The 19,549-nt window shown below is 44.7% G+C and overlaps 1 protein-coding gene across 4 annotated transcripts in view; it reads left to right on the top strand.

Moving 5' to 3' along the window:
- The first annotated feature begins 1,216 nt into the window (after positions 1 to 1,216).
- Positions 1,217 to 19,549, top strand: part of AFF2 (AF4/FMR2 family member 2) — a 453,773-nt gene continuing 435,440 nt past the window's right edge. For all 4 annotated transcript variants that reach the window (XM_045068128.1, XM_045068126.1, XM_045068127.1 and 1 more), the window contains exon 1: positions 1,217 to 1,645. In XM_045068128.1, the coding sequence (XP_044924063.1) occupies positions 1,599 to 1,645 (47 nt within the window). In that variant the 5' untranslated portion in view covers positions 1,217 to 1,598. The remainder of the gene's footprint in view (positions 1,646 to 19,549) is intronic.

The raw sequence follows: 19,549 nt of genomic DNA, 5'->3' as shown, positions 1-19,549 counted from the left end.
GACTTTGCTCAGAGTCACACAGATAGGGTCAGAACTGGCACCCTGCTCTGTCAAAAAGCTGTCTACTGCGATTTCTAAGAGTCCTAGCCTTAGGATTTCAGTAATGTGCCAAGACGATTCCCTCTGTATAATAACATGAAGAAGGTAAATGAGAATTCTGGGACTACAGAGTACTATTGCTCCTGAATGCTGGAATCAAGCCCTACCCTTTCCTACACCCCTTCTCCCTTTGGAGGCCAGGAAGCCTTCCGTGAGGGTGTTGGCTAACGGGGTGCACCCTGTCCTGGACCACCACTGGAGGCTGTAGGACAGGAAGAAGCTGCACGTGGAGGGAGACAGATTCTCCGGCCAGAAGGGAGACAGGCAGCCGGTGGGTGGGCCAGTGGGCACATACCCCACGGCTTTCTTGTTTCCCAGAGGAGGAAAGAGCAGAAGTCGTTTGCCCCAGGCAAGCGGCGGTTGTGCGGGGAAGGTGATCGTGCCGCCGACTTTCCCAGCGTCCTAATCCCGAAGCCACGGTTCACACAGTCGCAGTCGCTAATGCCTCTCCTCGCGCCCACGGAATCCGGGGCCCAGAGCTCGCGCACCTACTAGGTGCGCGCCGCGTCCCGCAGCCGGGCCCGCCACTGCGGCATGCCCGGCCGGCCTGGGTGCAGACACGCGGCGCCGCGGGGACGGTGAAGGTGACCGTCTTCTCCTTTCCGGCCGCGCGTGTCCTGCGCTGCGGGCCCGAGGGATGCTCGGGCCCGCCAAAGTTTGCTCCGGCGCTGGGGAGCTGGAGGAGAGTACCTGAGCTGTGTGGGGGTCGACCCCGTTCCCCGTAGCAGCTAGTGCGCTCTTTTTCTGGTTCCAAACAGTAACTCCCGTAGTGGGAGTAGGTGGGGGTGCACAGGGGGGGTCCCCTTCTCGGAGCCCGGGTCCCAATTCCCCGCCCGCATCCCTACAGCTGTCCCCCGGGCTCGGGCCCGGGGCCCCGGCTCCGCGGCCGCTCCCACCAGCTGATTTTGACAGAGGGGGGTCCCGGGCGGCGCAGGCGGGCACAGCGAGCCCTTGCCAGATCCGGGGCCGATAACGTGCCGGCTCCATGTCGCGGCTTCGGGCTGCCCAGGCTCCGCCCCCTGTGAGTGTGTAAGTGTGTGATGCTGCCGCGGCCGCCGCCGCCTGTGCAGCCGCCGCCGCCGCCGCTGCCGCCTCGGCTGCCGCCGCTGCCCGGGTCGCCCCCGCCGCCGCCGATCCCGCCCCCGCCGCCGGCCAGCAGCCCGCCAGGCGGGCGGCCCCTCCGGCCCGAGCCCCCTGCGCCTGCCGCCGCAGCGTCGGGGCGCTGGGTGCGCGGGCAGCCGCGGAGCGAGCGGACCCGAGCGGGCGACCGGGCACTCGCCCGCCCGGTGCCACCGCTGCCGCCGCTCCGGAGCGCAGGACCCGGCACCTCCGGCGTCCGCCGCCGCCGCCGATGCGGCCTGGGCACTTTTAGCCGGGCGGGAGGGCCGGAGAGCCGGGCCGCCGAGAGCCGCGAGCGAGCCGCGCCGAGAGCCGCGCCAACCCGCCGCGAGCAGGGACGGACGCCCGCCCGCCGCCGCCGCCGCTGCCGCCCGGCCGCTATGGATCTATTCGACTTTTTCAGGGACTGGGACTTGGAGCAGCAGTGGTAGGTGTTGAATTTTGCCTTCTCTTCGGTACGCAGGTCCCCCGGCTGGGGCTGGGCTTTTCGCCTTTGTTAAGAGGAGCCGGGGCTGTGGTGGGGGCGCCCCAGACGCCCTCCCACTTGATCTCAGCCACCGCTGGCCCCGCCGCCACGACTCCTCGGTGGGGTGCCCGGGTGGGGAGGGGGGGAGGTGCGGCCCGGGGGTGGGATGACGGTCCCGAAAGCGTCGCTTGGCACCTCAAGTGCAAAGAGTTGCCTTTGGCCCGAATCGGAGCCCGTGCCGCCTGCGGGTGAGCCGCACGACCTCCGCGGGGATTTTCTCTGCGCTCCGCGGGCCCCGCCGGCCTCCCGGCGCACCGGATCCTGCCTGCCCCAAATGCTTCAACTTTCCAGGTGACCAGCGCCGGCGGCCGGCAGCAGGGACGGGCGGCGGCCAGGTGCCGCCGGCCTCCCTCGGCTTCCTCTGCGGCCACCTCCCTCGCCGCCGCCGCCGCCGCCGCCGCCGCCGCCGCCACCTCCTTCCCCGCGCCGCGCGCACACCTTTCCTTCCACTCGCTCAGCCCAAGTTACCCGCTCTCGGGCGCCTGGTGGCTTAGGGGGGCCAGCAAGCGGGGGACCCCGGGTCCGGGCCGATTTCAGCATTAGCTTTCAAGACTGAGGGTTTTTGAAGTTGGCCCCCGAAGTCCGCTGCCCCAACGTGTACGCACGTGTAATGACCGGCTGGACCCCTGTCCGCCGCCCCCACTGGGAGGCAGCCGCAGGTTTGTGGCCAGCTCGGACTAGTCAGCTTTTCCCAAAATACCGTAAACTTGACGCTCAGAGGTTTTGAAAGATGCTGCAAAGGTGACTGGAGAGCCTGAAAGTTGTTACTCACTGCATGCTGTGAGCGCGCGTGTGCATAAATAGCGATATACATATCTATTAACTTTTGTAAAAACTCCATCTTCTGCCACATGCGTTATTATTGTTAATCCGTCACAACATTTTAACATATCAATTGTCCCCCCTCCCCCCACACACAGCCCAGGGAATGGTGGTGGGGACAGGATGCGACTGCAGCAATTTAGAATTGCATCCTTGCTTATTGCCTTTTTAAATGTAGTTAAGATAATCTACCATACCCACCGATTGTGTGAAATCTTCTGCAATGTTAAACTGCTGGCAGCCGTTGACTATGACTGCTGTGTATTTTTACAAGGATTTCCCTTGCTGATGTGATATTTTAGGCAATTTCCTTCTTTAGAAAAGGGTCATACTCTTAGCCAATAGCTTCATTATGCCAATCGTGACTCCTTTAGTTGCAAATCCAAGATCATCAGAACTTAAATACATTTTTTTTTTTACAGCAATTCTGGATAAATCCTTGAAGCCACCAAATTACGCTGTATCAGTATTAATCTGTAAGGCATTTTTTTAATACCATGCAGGGTTTTATCAGCCCTGCAGAAAAACACGATATTACAATTTTTAATAACCATGCTGTTATTTAAAAGTAAAGATCACAATAAAATTAGTCCTCAATTAAATATTACGCTCCTGCAAACAGCCTTTACTCTGCTTCGCTAATTTATTTTGCAGACAGCTGATAACCAACGCATTACTATTTGCATACAATTTGCCTAATATATGGTGTGGGTAACATCATTAATTTAACAGACGTTGTTATAATTGATTTCGTGGGTGTAGTTCAAATGTTAAACATTTCCAAGGTATTAGGCTTTTTTTTAAAAAAACGTTTATTATATTATTTAACTTCAGTTTAAAACACGAAAACATGCAGTTGTATATTTAAAGAGGATGGACACTTGTGATTTCTTTTTTCAGAAAGACACATTCCCCCCAATCTGGGGACTTTTTTTTTTTCTTTTATTAAGGAAAATCCAAAACCTTTTTCCCTCCAGTTCTGTAACTATGCCACATCAGTTAGGAAACACGCAGACTTGGACAGTCCGCAGATATGATGTGAAATACGGGTGAATCAATGTAACAATGTAACACATCTGCATAAATAAGCCGGCCTTTTCCCTCTGTGCCCATGCACCAGGAAGATTTCTCCTTCTTACTGTGTGATTGTGAGGGGCAAACTTCCTTATGAATCTGTGTGTAAACATTTGTAATGAGGATTGTGCATCTGTTTTGACCACCCCCCACAACCACCTGTAAAAAGGGAACATAAATGTGACAATGGCGGATGAACTAAAAAACTTGATAGTGTCTTGAATGGAAATCTGTACCTTTCCAAACTCTGAGGACATCTAGAGCATGCCAATTACATGTTCGTTATATGTTCACTGCCCCTCCTGGGGAGTAAGGAGCTGCTTAGAGTGCTGGCATCCTTTCTGCTCCTGCCTCGCAAGAGGTCCAAGGAGGAAACAGGCGCCAGCCAAGTTAAGGGTCTCATTTACATTGGATCTTTTCTCAACATTCACTTGTGGAACAGCAAACTCTGAGCTCTGTCTACCGCAGCCCTAGATGTCTGACAACAAATGGATCAAGCTAGCTAAAAGATAAACTCATTTACCTAGACTTAATGAAGGAAGAATTTACATACACAGGCATATGTGTTATTTGCAAACACTCGACTACAGTAAACAAAAAAGTACATGCTCATTTCTAAACACACATTTGTCGGGATGGATGCAAATGGGAAGGATGGGGCATGAATGACACTGCAGTGTGCTCCCGCGCTGGGTCTGGGAGCACTCCAAGCCCAAAGGAACATAGCCCTGGATTTCACAAACTGCACGAGTATCTTAATACGTTGTGTTCTGGACTCGACTGAAGGGCGAAAGCACAAGTTCTTTAAGATTGTTGAATGAAGGAGCGCTGTTTGCCTGAGTATGAATTTAATATGAACCATTCTGTGAAAGAAGAGGAAGGTGCAGATGTCTGCCTGTGTGCACATGTCTGTCTGTGTGCACCAAAGACACCATTGCTCTTAAAAGAAAATGAAAAAAGATGAAGACAAAAATGAAATGTGATTGTTTATGTGATCCTATAGGTTTGCCTGTGGTTAGCCAGTAAATGAATTCTTGAGGTGTCCGGAGATCCCGTAGCTAGGTTTAGGCTTGTTTATTACCGGGGGGATGTCATTAATCCCCATTTAGGAGGGCATAAAAGCAAAATCAGAGGACCTACCTAGTGTGCAGCCTGTCAGTCCTGGGAGCTTCCCTGCCCATCCTGCCCCATATTGATTAGGTATCGCTTTGTGACAGGCCAAGGTCCTTTTGGGGGAAGTTTATCTTCTTTTCATTATTAAACACCAACAACAAACCACAAGAAAGGACAGACAGGTACGGAAAGGAACCACAGAGTTCCACACCAAAAATGAGAAGCAAACCACCACAACAGCAAAATCAGACTGTGGAAAAAGTCTCATGAAGATGGTGGCAAAGCCGAGGGGAGGGTGGCTGCATCCTGGCTGCGAAGGATCGTTTGTAGTTTCTAAGCGATGGCTCACAAGTAGCCTCATTAGAGGCCAGCTTGCACACGGGCAGTTATACAGGAAGAGACTTAAACTCACTAAACTGTTATATAAATAGAAAGTTCAAAGGTCTGCGTGGGGCTGTCAAGGCTGCGAAGGGGCCATGTGCAGGCCAGGCTTCTTCTCCTGGGGGAAGGGTGTGGGGCAGAGGGGGAAGGAGCCCCTGGGGGCCTGCCCCAGCAGCCCCTGCTTTTCCCTGTTGGCCTCGACTTTGCGGGGGAGGGGGAGACCCAGGTCTCCAGACAAAAGTGAACTGTTTCAGATGCAGCCTGGCCGCCAGCAAGGCCTGTGTAGCTGTAGTTGTGTGCAAGAGTGGCCCAGACCTGGTTATGGATGGGAAGGTGTCTGGCAGGTGGGGGGCGGTACACAACCTGCGCCAGCCTTGGGACTGGTGGGGTAGCAGGAACGTGGAGGCCCCCTGGCAGGGTCCTGTTTTGACTAAGGACTACAGGTTGCCAGGATTTCTCATTCTCTACCTGCATCCATTTCTCTCTCCTGGTTCCCCTCTCTTTGCCTTCCATGCATTCATTCAGGGAAGCCTGTGGGTTTGAGTCTTTTAAGGGAGTGTCTGGGGAGGCTAGATGGGAGGCAGTGAAGTTAGCTAGCGTGATAAGAAAGGTCTCCTCTACAACCACCTCCCCGCCCCCTGCCCCTTGCAAACATCCCCAAAGAATAAAAGCTATCTCTGTACATCTTAGAAAGGCACATCTATTGGACAAGAAAGAAAATGATCTCATGTTCGAAATCAGTTTAATGATACATGAATTGTTTTGCTAATGATTCAGTCAAGCATTTAATAACTTTAAAATCTACAAATCAAAATTGAAAATGACTGCCTTAAAAATGAATCTGTCATTATAGACATAAACGAGATTCCAAACATTTAAACATTTTGCAGATGGATAAAAATTATATTGTATTTAAACATGCTAATTATTGTTGAATAGAAATGGCTTTAATGTGCTGAACCTTTATTTTATGCCCATTATTCTTAGCTAAGACTATTTCTTGCTTGCAAAATTTGTATACGTTTCATGTAATTTCAAAATCGTAAAGGTCCAATAAAATGGCCATCTCTGGAATCATCTAGAAGCTGTAGCCTTATGAGCTTGTAGCTCATACCTCGGAAAGTGAAACTGCCATATCCTTGATTAGCCTGTAGCCATGTAGACAAAACATTGTTCCAGTGATAACATTTTTTACTTTTAATTTTGTCTTTCTTTTTCTGATTGTTGTGGGATAAAGAAAGAGAGATTTTAAGAACTTGTTTACTGATAGCGGGAAGGAATGTGTTGCTGATTAAAGAACCTGAGACCACAACTTGAGCAAGCCTTTTGACCAGTGTGTGTGTATGCATGTGTGTGTGTTTCACCTGTGTATTCTAGAATACATCACCACTGCTGCTACTATTATTTGTGTGTTTAGTCTGTGCCCCGGGCATCAGTGAGTGCTTTGAATAGTCAATCTCACTTTATCCTTCAGACATCTTTATGAGACAGGACCTGTTACGATCTCTATTTTACAGATGAAGTAATGGAATCACTAGCATTGGTGATGCTGGCCAAGTTCTACTTGAGATGGAGTTGACCCCAGAGTCCATACATACCGTTGACAACTGACATTTTGTCTGAGCCTTTTCAACATGTGGAATACTTTCTTGTGTGTCACTTCATTTGGTCCTTATAAATTAGGGTGTGCAGCTGTCATTCCCATTTTACAGATGAGCCAACAGCTCTAGAGAGGTTGTTTGACTCACTTAAGTTCACACAACCTGGTTAGTAGTAGAGCTTGGTCAGAAATCCACACCTCCCGATTTCCAGCTCAGGTATCTTTCCCCAGAACCTCATTGCCTATTTTTTATTATTATTGTGTGGGTCTGTGCCCTTAGTTGCCATTGAAACAAATGGTTTGGATTATGTATACCATACTGGTGTAAAAAACAACAACAACAACAACAACTATGGAATTAGCATGTAATTGACTAACCATGGAACTCTGCTTTTTTTCTTTTAAATAAAATAAGAACAGTTTGTGTACTTACATAATCTCTTAGCAATTCTTTGGTGAATGCCCCTTTAATGAAAACATGTGAATCGCAAAATAAATATATATATACACACACACACACACACACACACACACACATATATATATATATGACTTGAATTTTGCTTCTTTTGTGTGTGTGTGTGTATACACATATATAATATATATATAATATGTGGAATATATATAGAATATATATACATATCCTTGGGAACTGTCCATTTAAATTTGAATGCTTTAATTTTGAAGATCTGATACCTGAACAAAAAGAAGACCATGGGATATTTGGTTGTTTTGGAACCTCAAAGCTGGGAGCCTGAGGTGGATAACATTTCTTTCTAAAGCTTTGTAACCTCCACATCTGTTCTTTGATTTGATCCTTACATTAACCTTGTGGGTTTCTCAGGACCACTATTATTAGCTGTATTTTATAGATGAGAGAACTGAAGTTCAGAGAGGTTAAATGACTTGCCTAAGTTTACACAGTAAGTGGATGATCTTAGGATTTGTGTTTATTGCTCTTTTCACTGTGTTACTTGCTGTTGTATTAAGTCGTTTATGTTTAAATATCCAAACTGCTTCCTAGGGAATGGTATATCACCCTCCTACATCATCTAGCACAGTGCCTTTCCCATTATAGGTGTTCAATAAACATCCGTTGATTGATGTTAGAGCCCATCAGCTCAGAGGGACCTATGCAAATGCTTGTATCTTTCAAAGATAGTTGCTCAGTAAATCCTGGTGATAGTACTGGCCCTCTGCCTCTTTGATAGTGTTTTGTCTATAATCTTTTTGAAGGTCTCCTAGCCAGTCTGGTCTCTTTTGCAGAATGTAACCAGGAATAAAAATTGTTACCAAAGAAGCTTAAGAGTAAGAGGCAAAATTAGAAACTTTGCTATTTATTGGTGTGATTGAAAAAAAAAAAAACAGCAGAACTTCTGTGAATTCCAAGATATGCATAAAACTGAAAAACTCAACTTTTAAGGTACTGAGCACGGGAGTTAACGGACTAGTACTGTGTCTCAATCCGTACGGAGAACGTTAAAGAAGAATGTGTGACAAAAATCTGAAGGAACTGAATGGTCAGAGGTTGGGATTCCTCCAGCTTTCCTTGAGTTTCAGCCTTCATGACTTGTATTTCATCACGAGAAGGCTGTTTTTCTACTTAACTGTAGCAGATCCATGCCATAAATTATCATGACTGTTAAACAAAGGTCCAGCACTAGGTTCCTCTAATGTAAAACTTTTATGTTGCACTTTAATGAAATTTTATATGCATGTTCAAAGCAAGGCACACTTTACACTGTGGAGAGGCCAATGCTCTGAATTGTTGAATTTATTTTAAAGTAAATCTTTTCGATGACCTTAGCTGCTAACATCCACCTACTTACTGAGCTGAGAAAAATTATCTGAGGGCTTAAATAAAATGGCATGATTTAAGCAGAGCTGACAATAACACTACAGCTAGAATCTGATTTTGATTATGGATTGCTTGGTTTATGGAATGCTATTTTTTTTATATACCTGTGCATTTTGCTTCATTTGAAAAGAAAATCAGCCAGTGATTTAAAGTAATCTTTGATTTGGTTCTTCAATAGGCCTGTGCTCGTAGATGAAGGTATAAAAGCCACACATTGGGAAATAAGCTAAGGAAACAGGTTTGGCTTTCATTACAAACTCAAAATCACTCATCTGTTTATTTTTCTAATGTTCCTCTTGCTGGGGAAAAAAGGAAAAGAAAAAAAAAGCCACATTACTTTCATCCTATGAAGAATGATTCGTTTCATTGCATTTCCAAATAAGAATTTTCTGTACTGTCTGTCATCTTCCATCAGTGGAAACCAGATCTCGGTAGCAGATACTGGTTCGCTTGGTGGCCTTGATTAAACTCTATGACTGGAGTCCGAATTTTGGGTTCTATAGGCGACATATCTTCTGGAAAGAGCATTGAATTTTTTTATATAAATCAAAAGGTAAAAACCTACTTATCTTATCGTAACACTGCCGCTGCGGTGTCTGTTTTAACAGTCATTGGAGGAAGAAGTTTCTGAGGAGTCCGATGTCTCCCTGGTCTTTGGATCTCTTAGCATGGTTTGATCAAACCAACCTGCCAGAAGGAGCATGTTACAGACTCAGTTTAACCTTCTGACTGTGGTAATATGTACATAATGACCTGGCTATCTAGTGACTGATGAAAAATGCATTCACAGAAGCTTTACTTCTCCTTTCAGGATGACAGTCAACTAATTTTTTAAAATACATTAATTTTCCAAAGGAACTGACTGGTGGGGTTTGCATGCCAGGTCGGCATGGCCATAGTAACTAAATTAAATTTCGGGATGATGGATGTTTCTGATTACGTGCCATGGAATCATGGCGAGGTCTCATCAATTTGCCATTATTTATTTGCTGGCAAAAAGTCTTGGCTTCTGGATGTAGAAATGAATCAGTCCCTCAAACCTGCCTCCTCATGGGATGGATGAGGAGACTGAGGCAGAGGATGGGGAAAAATGGCTTGCTCAAGGACATACACTGGGTAAGTGATACGGCTGGGTTGGGAGGCCTCATGCCGTGGTCCCGTGTTGGTCAACTCTACTGAGAACTGTTTCCACTGTGTACCTACTCTGTGCCCAGTGCTTTGTGAGGCAGTCCCTTTTAGGGGAGTTGAAAGGGATGTAAAAACGACCTTCTGGTTCTGCTGAGTTGACCGTGGAACATAGAACTAGATTCGGGGAGATAGTATATTATGGATAGAAATAAAATAAGAATTCAGAGATAGCGAGACTGTGAGCTAGAGGAAAAAAAAACGTGTTCTTCACTGAGGCCTATGAAACTTTTTTAAAAAAAGATTTTATTTACTTGACAGGAAGAGAGAGAGAGAGCACACGCAAAAGCAGTGGGAGCAGTAGAGGGAGAGGGAGAAGCAGAATCCTCACTGAGCAGGGAGCCCAATGATGTGGGTCTCGATCCCAGGACCCTGGGATCTTAACCTGAGCTGAAGGCAGACACTTAACTCCCTGAGCCACCCAGGAACCCCCTTTTGTTTGTTTGTTTTTGTTTTTAAGATTTTATTTATTTACTTGACAGAGAGAGAGAGCACAAGCAGGGGGAGCAGTAGAGGGAGCAGGGAGCCCGGAGATCCATGAAACTCTCTGGAGTACCATTAGCACAATCCAAATTGAAAGCCAGAAATTTGGATTGTTTGGAGGACCAGGAGTAGCCAACACTTAGTGTTAAACAATGACTTTGGACCCTGAGTTCTCTGGTTTGACAGTAGCTCACGTTCATCACATGATTACTGAAGTTATGTTTTGCCATGTGTATTCTGACCACCATTTGCTGGGGGAAGGGGACAAGCACAGAACTCTTTTTTTTTTTTTTTTTTTTAGAATTTTATTTATTTATTTGACAGAGAGAGATCACAAGTAGATGGAGAGGCAGGCAGAGAGAGAGAGGGAAGCAGGCTCCCTGCTGAGCAGAGAGCCCGATGCAGGACTCGATCCCAGGACCTGAGCTGAAGGCAGTGGCTTAACCCACTGAGCCACCCAGGCGCCCTAAGCACAGAACTCTTGACAAGAGACAGAACTCTGAATTATGGAAATATTCATGCGAACATTCTTCAAATAAACACCAAATGAAAATTGTTTTCTCGAATCCATTGAAACTAATGTTTGTAAATTGGCCCAAATGCTAACAACATCTCTGTTTTCAAAAGAAGCATGTATTCTGGCTCTCGAGATACACCCAAATAGATCCCTTCTTTTGTTCTTTCTCCATTTTAAACAAATAATGCTCTCATTTTTCAGGAAAGTAGGTACCAATATTTTGATTTCTGCATTTCCTTCCTCTAAAGTGTGAGTTGGTGCCATCTAATTGGGGTTTATAGCTCTGTTTATGATTAGTCATTTCACCACCAAATAATTCTTTTTCTGACTGTCTCATCCCTCAAATCTCAGCTGTGTCTCTGGGGAGCCACTAGTTGTCATCTTCCCACTTCCTCTGCCCACTGAACTCCCTCCAGCCTTGTCGAGTTAGCCTCCCCACTCAGTGCTGCCATAACACCCTGAACAAATTTGTGACATACTGAAATTGATTTGAGGGATGGGAGTATGGCTTTTATCTCTGTATTCCTAGTGTCTGATCCATTTGGGGTGCACCATCGTTCATCTGTTCGATTCATTCAGGCACTGTTCTAGGTCTCAACATTTTAAGTGTAGGTGGGAAGCCATAGTAATCAAAATTCAAGTGAAAGTAATAAGCAGAGCTAACATTTCCTGTGTAACAGGCTCTGGTTTGTGTTATCTGATTTCCCAGTTTTACAGGGTGGGGAGATTGGGATATAGGAGTTCACTGACTTGCCCAAGGTCACACAGCTGAAATGAAATCGGGCCACATGAATCTTTGGCTTCTCTGCTAACCAGTGATGATACCCTGAGAGAGAGGCTAGAGAAGTGGCAAGCCCTGCGTGGTGAGATCTTTGTCATTGCAACTTTGGTATTTACAAATCAGGTTGGGTTTGAGACCATAACCAAATGGAACATGTAACTGACGTGATATGGACAGCAAGAGACGGAAAGATTCTGCTCCTCTTGGATGTAAGCAACAGATTAGGTGTTTGGCAGGGAACTGTACTGATCTGTAAAGTTGGATTTAAATCAAACTTGACAAGAACAGGGGCTCAAGGAGGGTGTGGATTTTGTTTGTTGTATTCACTAGTGTGTCTGCACTGCTTAGAACCTTGTCTAGTGCACAGTAGGTGCTTAGTGACTTTTGCTGAATAAATAAATGGGTTGATCTACAAGAACCTGCTTAATGCATTCTGGGGTCAAATGTGTACAGAGATAGTTTAGAGCTGCAAGAATGAGGTCTAAAAGAAGAACTAAAATCACAGAGGTCAGGCAGAGTGGTAGGTACAGGGAGGTAAGTTGCCTTACCTTCAACAGATATATTTTTGAAATAGCATGCTTATTAATGTTTTATAAATTAAACACTCTATATGTGCACCTTGCTTGCCAAGAATCCTGTGGGGGAATTCTTTACTGATGTGAATAATCCCTCCCAAATAGCCCTAAACTTATGAAGTTTGCAATTTTAGATTTTTACATATAGCATTTTTTCCCATAAGTTATGCCTACATTTAGTATCTATAGTAATGCTGTAAGAGTAATTATGCTGACTTAAAAAAAAAAAAAGATGTCTTGATTTATTACCATGATTGGATGAGGCTTTTGTCTAGTAGGGGGGGAAGCACACACCTTCAACTTTGTGAGCCAGATGCTTTGTTTATTTTATCTTTCTTATTCTTTAAAAAAAATAGTTTCTGCTTTGCAGGCTAACCTAGGATTTGGGTTTTCCTAACATATATTTTTAGACTGAGCACATTTTCTATTTAAGCCTCTGGAGGATTCAGATTTCAGTTTCATCCCAAGGATGTGCAGAAAAGTTTCCATATGTTCTGTAAGATGGTTCGATAGTCAAGGTAGGAGAATCAGCATTTACAGAGTGTCATGTCATGTGCCTTATGCACATGATCTCTATTGAACAAGCAACCCCAAAAGATAGGTGTTTGTTTTTACCCCTGCCTTCACAGAATTGGGATCACCTATGTCTGAGTTTGATGGATGATGGGGAACATTTTGTGTCTGTTGGCCATCTGTGTGTCTTCTTTGGAGAAATGTCTGTCTGTGTCTTCTGCCCACTTTTTTCATTCGATTATTTGTATTTTAGGTGTTGAGTTTGATGAGTTGTTCATATATTTTAGATACTAACCCTTTATCAGATAGGTCATTTGCAAGTGTCCATTGATTGATGAGTAGATAAAGAAGACAGAATATTACTCAGCCATCAAAAGAATGAAATCTTGCCATTTGCAATGACATGGATGGAGCTTGGGAATACAGTGCTAAGTGAAATGGTCAGTCAGAGGAAGACAAATGTCATGATTTCATTCATATGTGGTATTTAAGAGACTAAACAAGCAGAGGGAGAAAAAGGAGAAAAAGAGAGAGAGGGAGAGAGAAAGAGAGAAATTAAGAAACAGACTCTTAACTATAGAGAACAAATGGAGGGTTACCAGAGGGGAGAAGGTGGGGGATGGGGATTAAAGAACACACTTATTATGACGAGCACTGAGTAAGGTATGGAAGTGTTGATCACCATATTGTACACCTGAAACTCATGTAGCCCTGTATGTAACTCACTGGCATTAAAATTAAAAGCTTTTAAAAAATAGTTTGATGGGCAACTTTAAAGCATTAAAAATAGTCTTGGGAGAGCGCCTGGGTGGCTCAGTGGGTTAAGCCGCTGCCTTCGGCTCAGGTCATGATCTCAGGGTCCTGGGATCGAGTCCCGCATCGGGCTCTCTGCTCGGCAGGGAGCCTGCTTCCCTCTTTCTCTCTCTCTGCCTGCCTCTCCATCTACTTGTGATTTCTCTCTGTCAAATAAATAAATAAAATCTTTAAAAAAAATAGTCTTGGGGACAAAAACCCTTTAATTTTTTTTTTATTGTTTTCTCTGTGTAAAATTAAAGGTGACAAAATACACATTAAGGAAGAGATAAATGGTGTTGAGAAAATCTGAGACATTTAAGTGCAGATAAAACCCCCAAGTAGTTCAATTAATCAGATACTAAGATACATACTAGGAAGAGAGACAGTAGGTACTTATGAGTCTTTAATAAATTAGGTCTCATAATCAGAAATGAAAAGTGCCTGAATATTAAAGATCCAGGAAAAGGGCACGAGCCACAGTGGACCTTTTTCAAAAAGATCTATTTATGTATTTTAGAGAGAGAGTGCAGGGAGGAGGGGCAGAGGGGGAGAGACTCAAGGAGACTCCCTGCTGAGCGCTGAGAAGGATGCAGGGCTCGATCCCACAACCTTGAGATCACAACCTGAGCCCAAACTGAGGGTAACAAACTGAGGGTAACACCCAGGCATGCCCCACGATGAACTTTTTAAAGAGTTAACTATCATATATAAACTAGGTCCCTTTTCCTATAGTTAAGTCATTTTGGTCAGCTGGTTTTGAAGTTCTGTAATAGTGCGCATGTATTCAGACCGCAAGTGGTAGAAGTTCCCATCTAGAATGATGAAGACCATTATTTTTGGATTTTCATTAGGATTTTTCCCAGAAATACATGAAATGCCAGTGCACACTCTAATGTCATTGAAAATTGACAGAAGCGGCACATGTCTACTATTCAGGCTTTTGTAAATAATCACAGTTATTTATATATTTTGAGCAAAAAATAGAAATTTGATGAACCTGTTTCAAGGGGCTTGAAAAGTTGAAGTGAGTTCTAAATGTTGATTACTACCAAATGATGACAGCCAAGCCAGTATTACCTCAGTTGATTAATTTATAAGGATACTGGTCAATGATTTTAACCAACAGCTATGCATAGTAGAATCCTAATGGGATCTGTCTGTTAAAATTACATAAAGTCAGGCATTTGATTTATTTTGTAGTTTCTCAATGCTCAGTTTTAACTTCATACAAATAACGCATTAGTCACCCGGGATAAATGACACATTGAATAAAGTTGTGATTTTGTCTGCTTCTCATAATCTGATTTAGCACAGGATTACATCTGACTCTGTAGTTTATTTCTCTCCTAAATGTTTGGAGGGAGAGTGGGATCCTTACGTCTCCTGCTTCATATCTCAGCAGATGAGACCAGACCGTATCATCCTTACCCTGCCTCCTGTGTGTGAGCAAGTCTTTCTGATTCGGGTGTAGTATTAAGAAATACTACAGCTAGGGCACCTGGGTGGCTCAGTCAGTTAAGCATCTGCCTTTGACTCCAGTTGTGATCTTAGCGTCCTGGGATCAAGCCCAACGTCTCCGGCTCCCCTGCAGATGGCTTCTCCCTCTCCCTCTGCCCCTCCCCCAGCTCATTTGCATGCTCTTTTTCTCTCTCAAATAGATAAATAAAATCTTAAAAAAAAAAGAACTATCACAGCTACAGTGAAGCAGATGGAGAGATTTATAGACAACACCCCTGTTAATGCATGAGGAGCCAACACATTTCAGTTTTGGTTGGTAACCAATTAGAGATTGGTTAAATTTTCAGACCTGGAATATACATTATTATAAAGTAAAAATGTGAGAGACCACTAAACTTCACGTAGGTGCCTCATTCCAGCCCAACTTGTGGTCATGCCTTTACTCTTGACCCTGGGGTTAGGGTGTCTTTCCCTTGGACCATGAATTGGGGTAGTGGTTGTTCCAGGAGGTACATCCATCTGATCCTTACAACGTGATCCCACATTCAATTGTTGTGCCAAGACCTGACAACATTTTCTACTCCGATCGCTGTTACTGGAATCTTTCGTTAGGTTCATTGCCTTAATGGAAGGTGGAGAGGTGAGTTTGTGCAACAGAAAAGCTTTGAAATCTATTTGGTCTGCAGTCGCTTACCAAAATTTGAGGAAAGGAAGGATTTCACATTCATGGCTGACCGGAAATATGTGGGCTTATATTTTTAAGATGTAAAAAACACGATTAGTAGAAAGTTCATAGAACTTCACGGACATCAAATAACTCCTAAAAACAGGTATATGATGAAATATGGGCTAAGTTTCTCTAAATTAAACGTAATCATAAAAATTCAGGGGAAAAGCAATATATTCTGAAAAATTTATGAGTTTTTCACAGGGGGAGAGTTTGCAGAGCTTGACAGCCCCCAGTGCATCTGGCCCTGGCACATTCCTGTTTGTAATGAGAACCTTATGAGGTTCTGTGCCTGCTCCCCAGGGGGTATCATAAATGATATGCAAGTCAGAAACTTCATGGCTCATGGCATTTCTCAGAGATGTTTTACGTAAGCGGCCTCACCCAGCTACAGGGGGAGAAGTTGGGAAGAGAGTCTACTCATAAATCTTCACTGAGCTTTAATTAAGTTATTTCTTTCATATTGCTCATAAGAATTAGAGAGGGGGAGACCTAACTGAATGAAAGTGACCATCTGACGACACAAAAATGGTCCAGGTTCTTGGGGTTAATGTGATTCTCTTTATTTCATAAGCACCCATTTTTTAAAAGATTTTTATTTATTTATAGACAGAGAGGCAGGCAGAGAGAGAGGGGAAGCAGGCTCCCTGCTGAGCAGAGAGCCAGATTCGGGACTTGATCCCAGGACCCAGAGATCATGACCTGAGCCAAAGCAGAGGCTTTAACCCACTGAGACACCCAGGTGCCCCAAGCACCCATTTTTTTTTTTTTTAAACAGCAACAACCAGAAAACCACAGAAGAGTGAATACCAGTAATGAAAAGTCAAACGGACAGAGACACAAAAAGAAGGGAAAGTGCAATCCTAAAGTTACAGCCATCTTTCCAGGTGTTTTCTTCGTCTCGTTTTTCCTTTCATTCCCTGTGTGCTGTACAAGATTGGAAATGACCACAGTTTCACTTGTGTAGATGAGTGATGTTGGGGAGCTGGAAGGTCATGCAACCAACATGTGTGAGTTCATTGGATTTCCTGAATGTAATTGTGATGTTATTTTATCATCAAGAGATGGGTGTTTATTCCAACCCCGATGCAGCCTCTTGGTAGTGGTGGTGGTGGGAGGATTGGGGGTTGGAAACGTTCAAGTTGAATTGGCTTGTGTATTGATGACCCTTGAATGTGCTCCTGCCTCCTCTGGGAATTCTGGCCCCTCTCTTTGGATGCCCAGAGCTTAGCAGCCTTCAAGAAAAGCCTGATGTTGCTTTGAACTGCACAGCCCTCAGGGGTGGGGTGCAGAGAGGGCACCAGGCTGGCTCCATCCATAGAGTTCATGACTCTCAATCTCAGGGTCGTGAGTTTGAGTCCCACGCTGGGTGTAGAGATTACTTAAAAAATAAAAATGAATTATACAACCTTCTGTCCTCTTTCCCTTACCTTGTTGTCACCATCTTTCAAATTGTTGACATTTATTCCTCAAACAGCTTAATTGTTTCAGTTTTCTTGACTTCCTTGGGTAGGTCTAATAGCATTTAGAAAAAGACAGCATGAGCATCGCTGTCCTTTTCATTATCTTCTTTTTAATCATATCTGTTACATCTGAACAATTTTCAGACTTGTTTACCCTTTATTAGTGAGCTGGGATACTTAGAGCAGTGTTTCAAAAGGGGAAAAACAATGCTGCTTCCTGGGAGTCATTTAACTAATTTCTCCTAAGGACTGTTTGTGCATTTTACCAGAGAAATATTTAAAAGGTTGTAGTGAATGAGGCAGCTACCTGGAAGACTGAGGAGATTAGACAAAATAAACATTTTTTTAAGATTTTATTTATTTATTTGACAGAGATCACAAATAGGCAGAAAGGGAGGCAGAGAGAGAGAGGGGGAAGCAGGCTTCCCGCTGCGCAGAGAGCCCGATGCGGGGCTCGATTCCAGGACCCTGGGATCATGACCTGAGCCGAAGGCAGAGGCCTTAACCCACTGAGCCACCCAGGCGCCCCAAAATAAACATTTTTAAAAAGATTTTATTTATTTATTTAACAGACAGATCACAAATAGGCAGAAAGGTAGGCAGAGAGAGAGAGAAGGGAGGAAGCAGGCTCCATGCTGGGCAGAGAGCCAGATGCGGGGCTCGATCCCAGGACCCTGAGATCATGACCTGAGCTGAAGGCAGAGGCTTTAACCCACTGAGCCACCCAGGCGCCCCATAAAATATTTTTTAAAGGGAATAAAATAATTTCTGCCCTTCATAAGTTTATTTTGAAACAGTGTTGAAGAAACCATTCCGTTTCCTCTCTGAGGAAAAAAAAGAGAAAGGGCAGAAATGACATCTTGCAAAGTGTTTCAGTGAATTCCAAATTGCAGGTCACAAACTGTTGCAGCTGATAGAGATTTATGCCCCACCAACTTGAAGAATCAGAGAAATCCTCTTGTATTTAAGTTCTCAAATTATTCGATCTTCTTCTTTAAGAAAATGGAAAGATGCGGGAAATGCCAGGCATTTTGCTTCGGCCACTTAAGCCACACTTGTTTCTATCTCTGGTGTCTAATAGTGAGGCTGAATTTCCATCAACAGATAATGGATGAGGGAGGCTTCCTAGCATCAGTCCTGATACTCTGCCGCCCTTCCTTGTTTATTGACAGGAGAATTCAAGCTCTCTGTGAGCCACGTTTCTTTTCTTTTCTCTTTTTCCCCTAATAATGATACTTCCCACTTAAAAACTGAAATGTAAAAATCATAAAAGCTATAAAAATATATAAAGAAATATGATCAATTGTCATGAATCAATTTGAGCTCCTCTTAGTGGTGTGCGGGCACCATGATAAAGGCAGCTGTGGCTTGATTCTCGAGAAATGCGAGATTGGCAAGAGCAGTTGCGGTCTCGGAACTTCAGGCTTGAGGAGGTCTTTAAAGGGCTTAGAGCCCTTTTCTCAATATCCCTGCCAGTGGGTACCCAGCGTCTGCCAGTCTCAAAAAACTGGAGGAGAATGAAAATACCTCTTGAGGCAGCTAATTCCATCCTACATGGGTTATATTTCTGCCCTGGAGATTATGCGGAATAAATGTAATCTCTTCGGTTTGCCTGAGCCCTTCCTGGGTCTGAGGACAGCCCTCCTGTGTTCACTGTGTTCTCATTTCTCAGGGTGAATGCCCCAGCCTGGGGACGATTGCTTTGAGAGATTCATAGCCACCCTGCCTTGAAACGCAGGTGGGAGATGGCTATGCCCCAAAGGCTCTCGTTCTGTTTCTAGGGTGGACAGAACAGGGGGAGGCCCTCTGCCTTGTACACACAAACTTCCCTCTGGATAGCTTCTCCTTTAATTGCCACAATATGGGAATCTGAACAGATCGGAAGACTAACAGGAACTTTTCCAGAAGGAATCAAATAACTAATGTTGAACGTGGGTGCCATACTGACCCACACTTGGCAGAGGCAGTGGCCCCCATGTATAGAGCAGCAACTGCACATCAGACAACCCTCTGACCGCTTTCTGAGCGTGAACTTTGCTAAACCTTCCAGTAACCCTGTGAGGTAGTAGACATGTTTATTACTGACATTTTTACAGTGGGGAGATTGAGGCCCAGAGAGGCTAAGCCGTCTGCTCCAGATCACATAGGTAGGCGTCGAGGCCGATTCGAACCCGGATCCTGTGACACTGCACTGTAATAACACAGTTCCTCAGAGACAAGTCTTGAGGTGTTACTCCATACTGGTCACCTCTGAGCAAACCACTACTTGGATGGTGGGAAAAGCCCCTCTTCTTCTTGCTGGGATCTTCACTTTGTCTCACAAGAATGAATGAGTCCTAAGTATGAATGAATGAATCCTAAGTGTTTCGTCTTCTGAATTGTGGAGTAGGACGTTCACTCATTCCTTCAATTGTTAAACATGTTGTGAGTGTCTCCCATTGGCCAGGCACTGGGGATCTC

Source organism: Mustela putorius, unplaced genomic scaffold, assembly GCF_011764305.1.
Source record: "Mustela putorius furo isolate JIRA1106 unplaced genomic scaffold, ASM1176430v1.1 tig00003899_pilon_pilon_pilon, whole genome shotgun sequence".
In the NCBI taxonomy this organism is placed as follows: Eukaryota; Metazoa; Chordata; class Mammalia; order Carnivora; family Mustelidae; genus Mustela; species Mustela putorius.
This window is presented reverse-complemented; position numbering and strand designations above follow the sequence as displayed.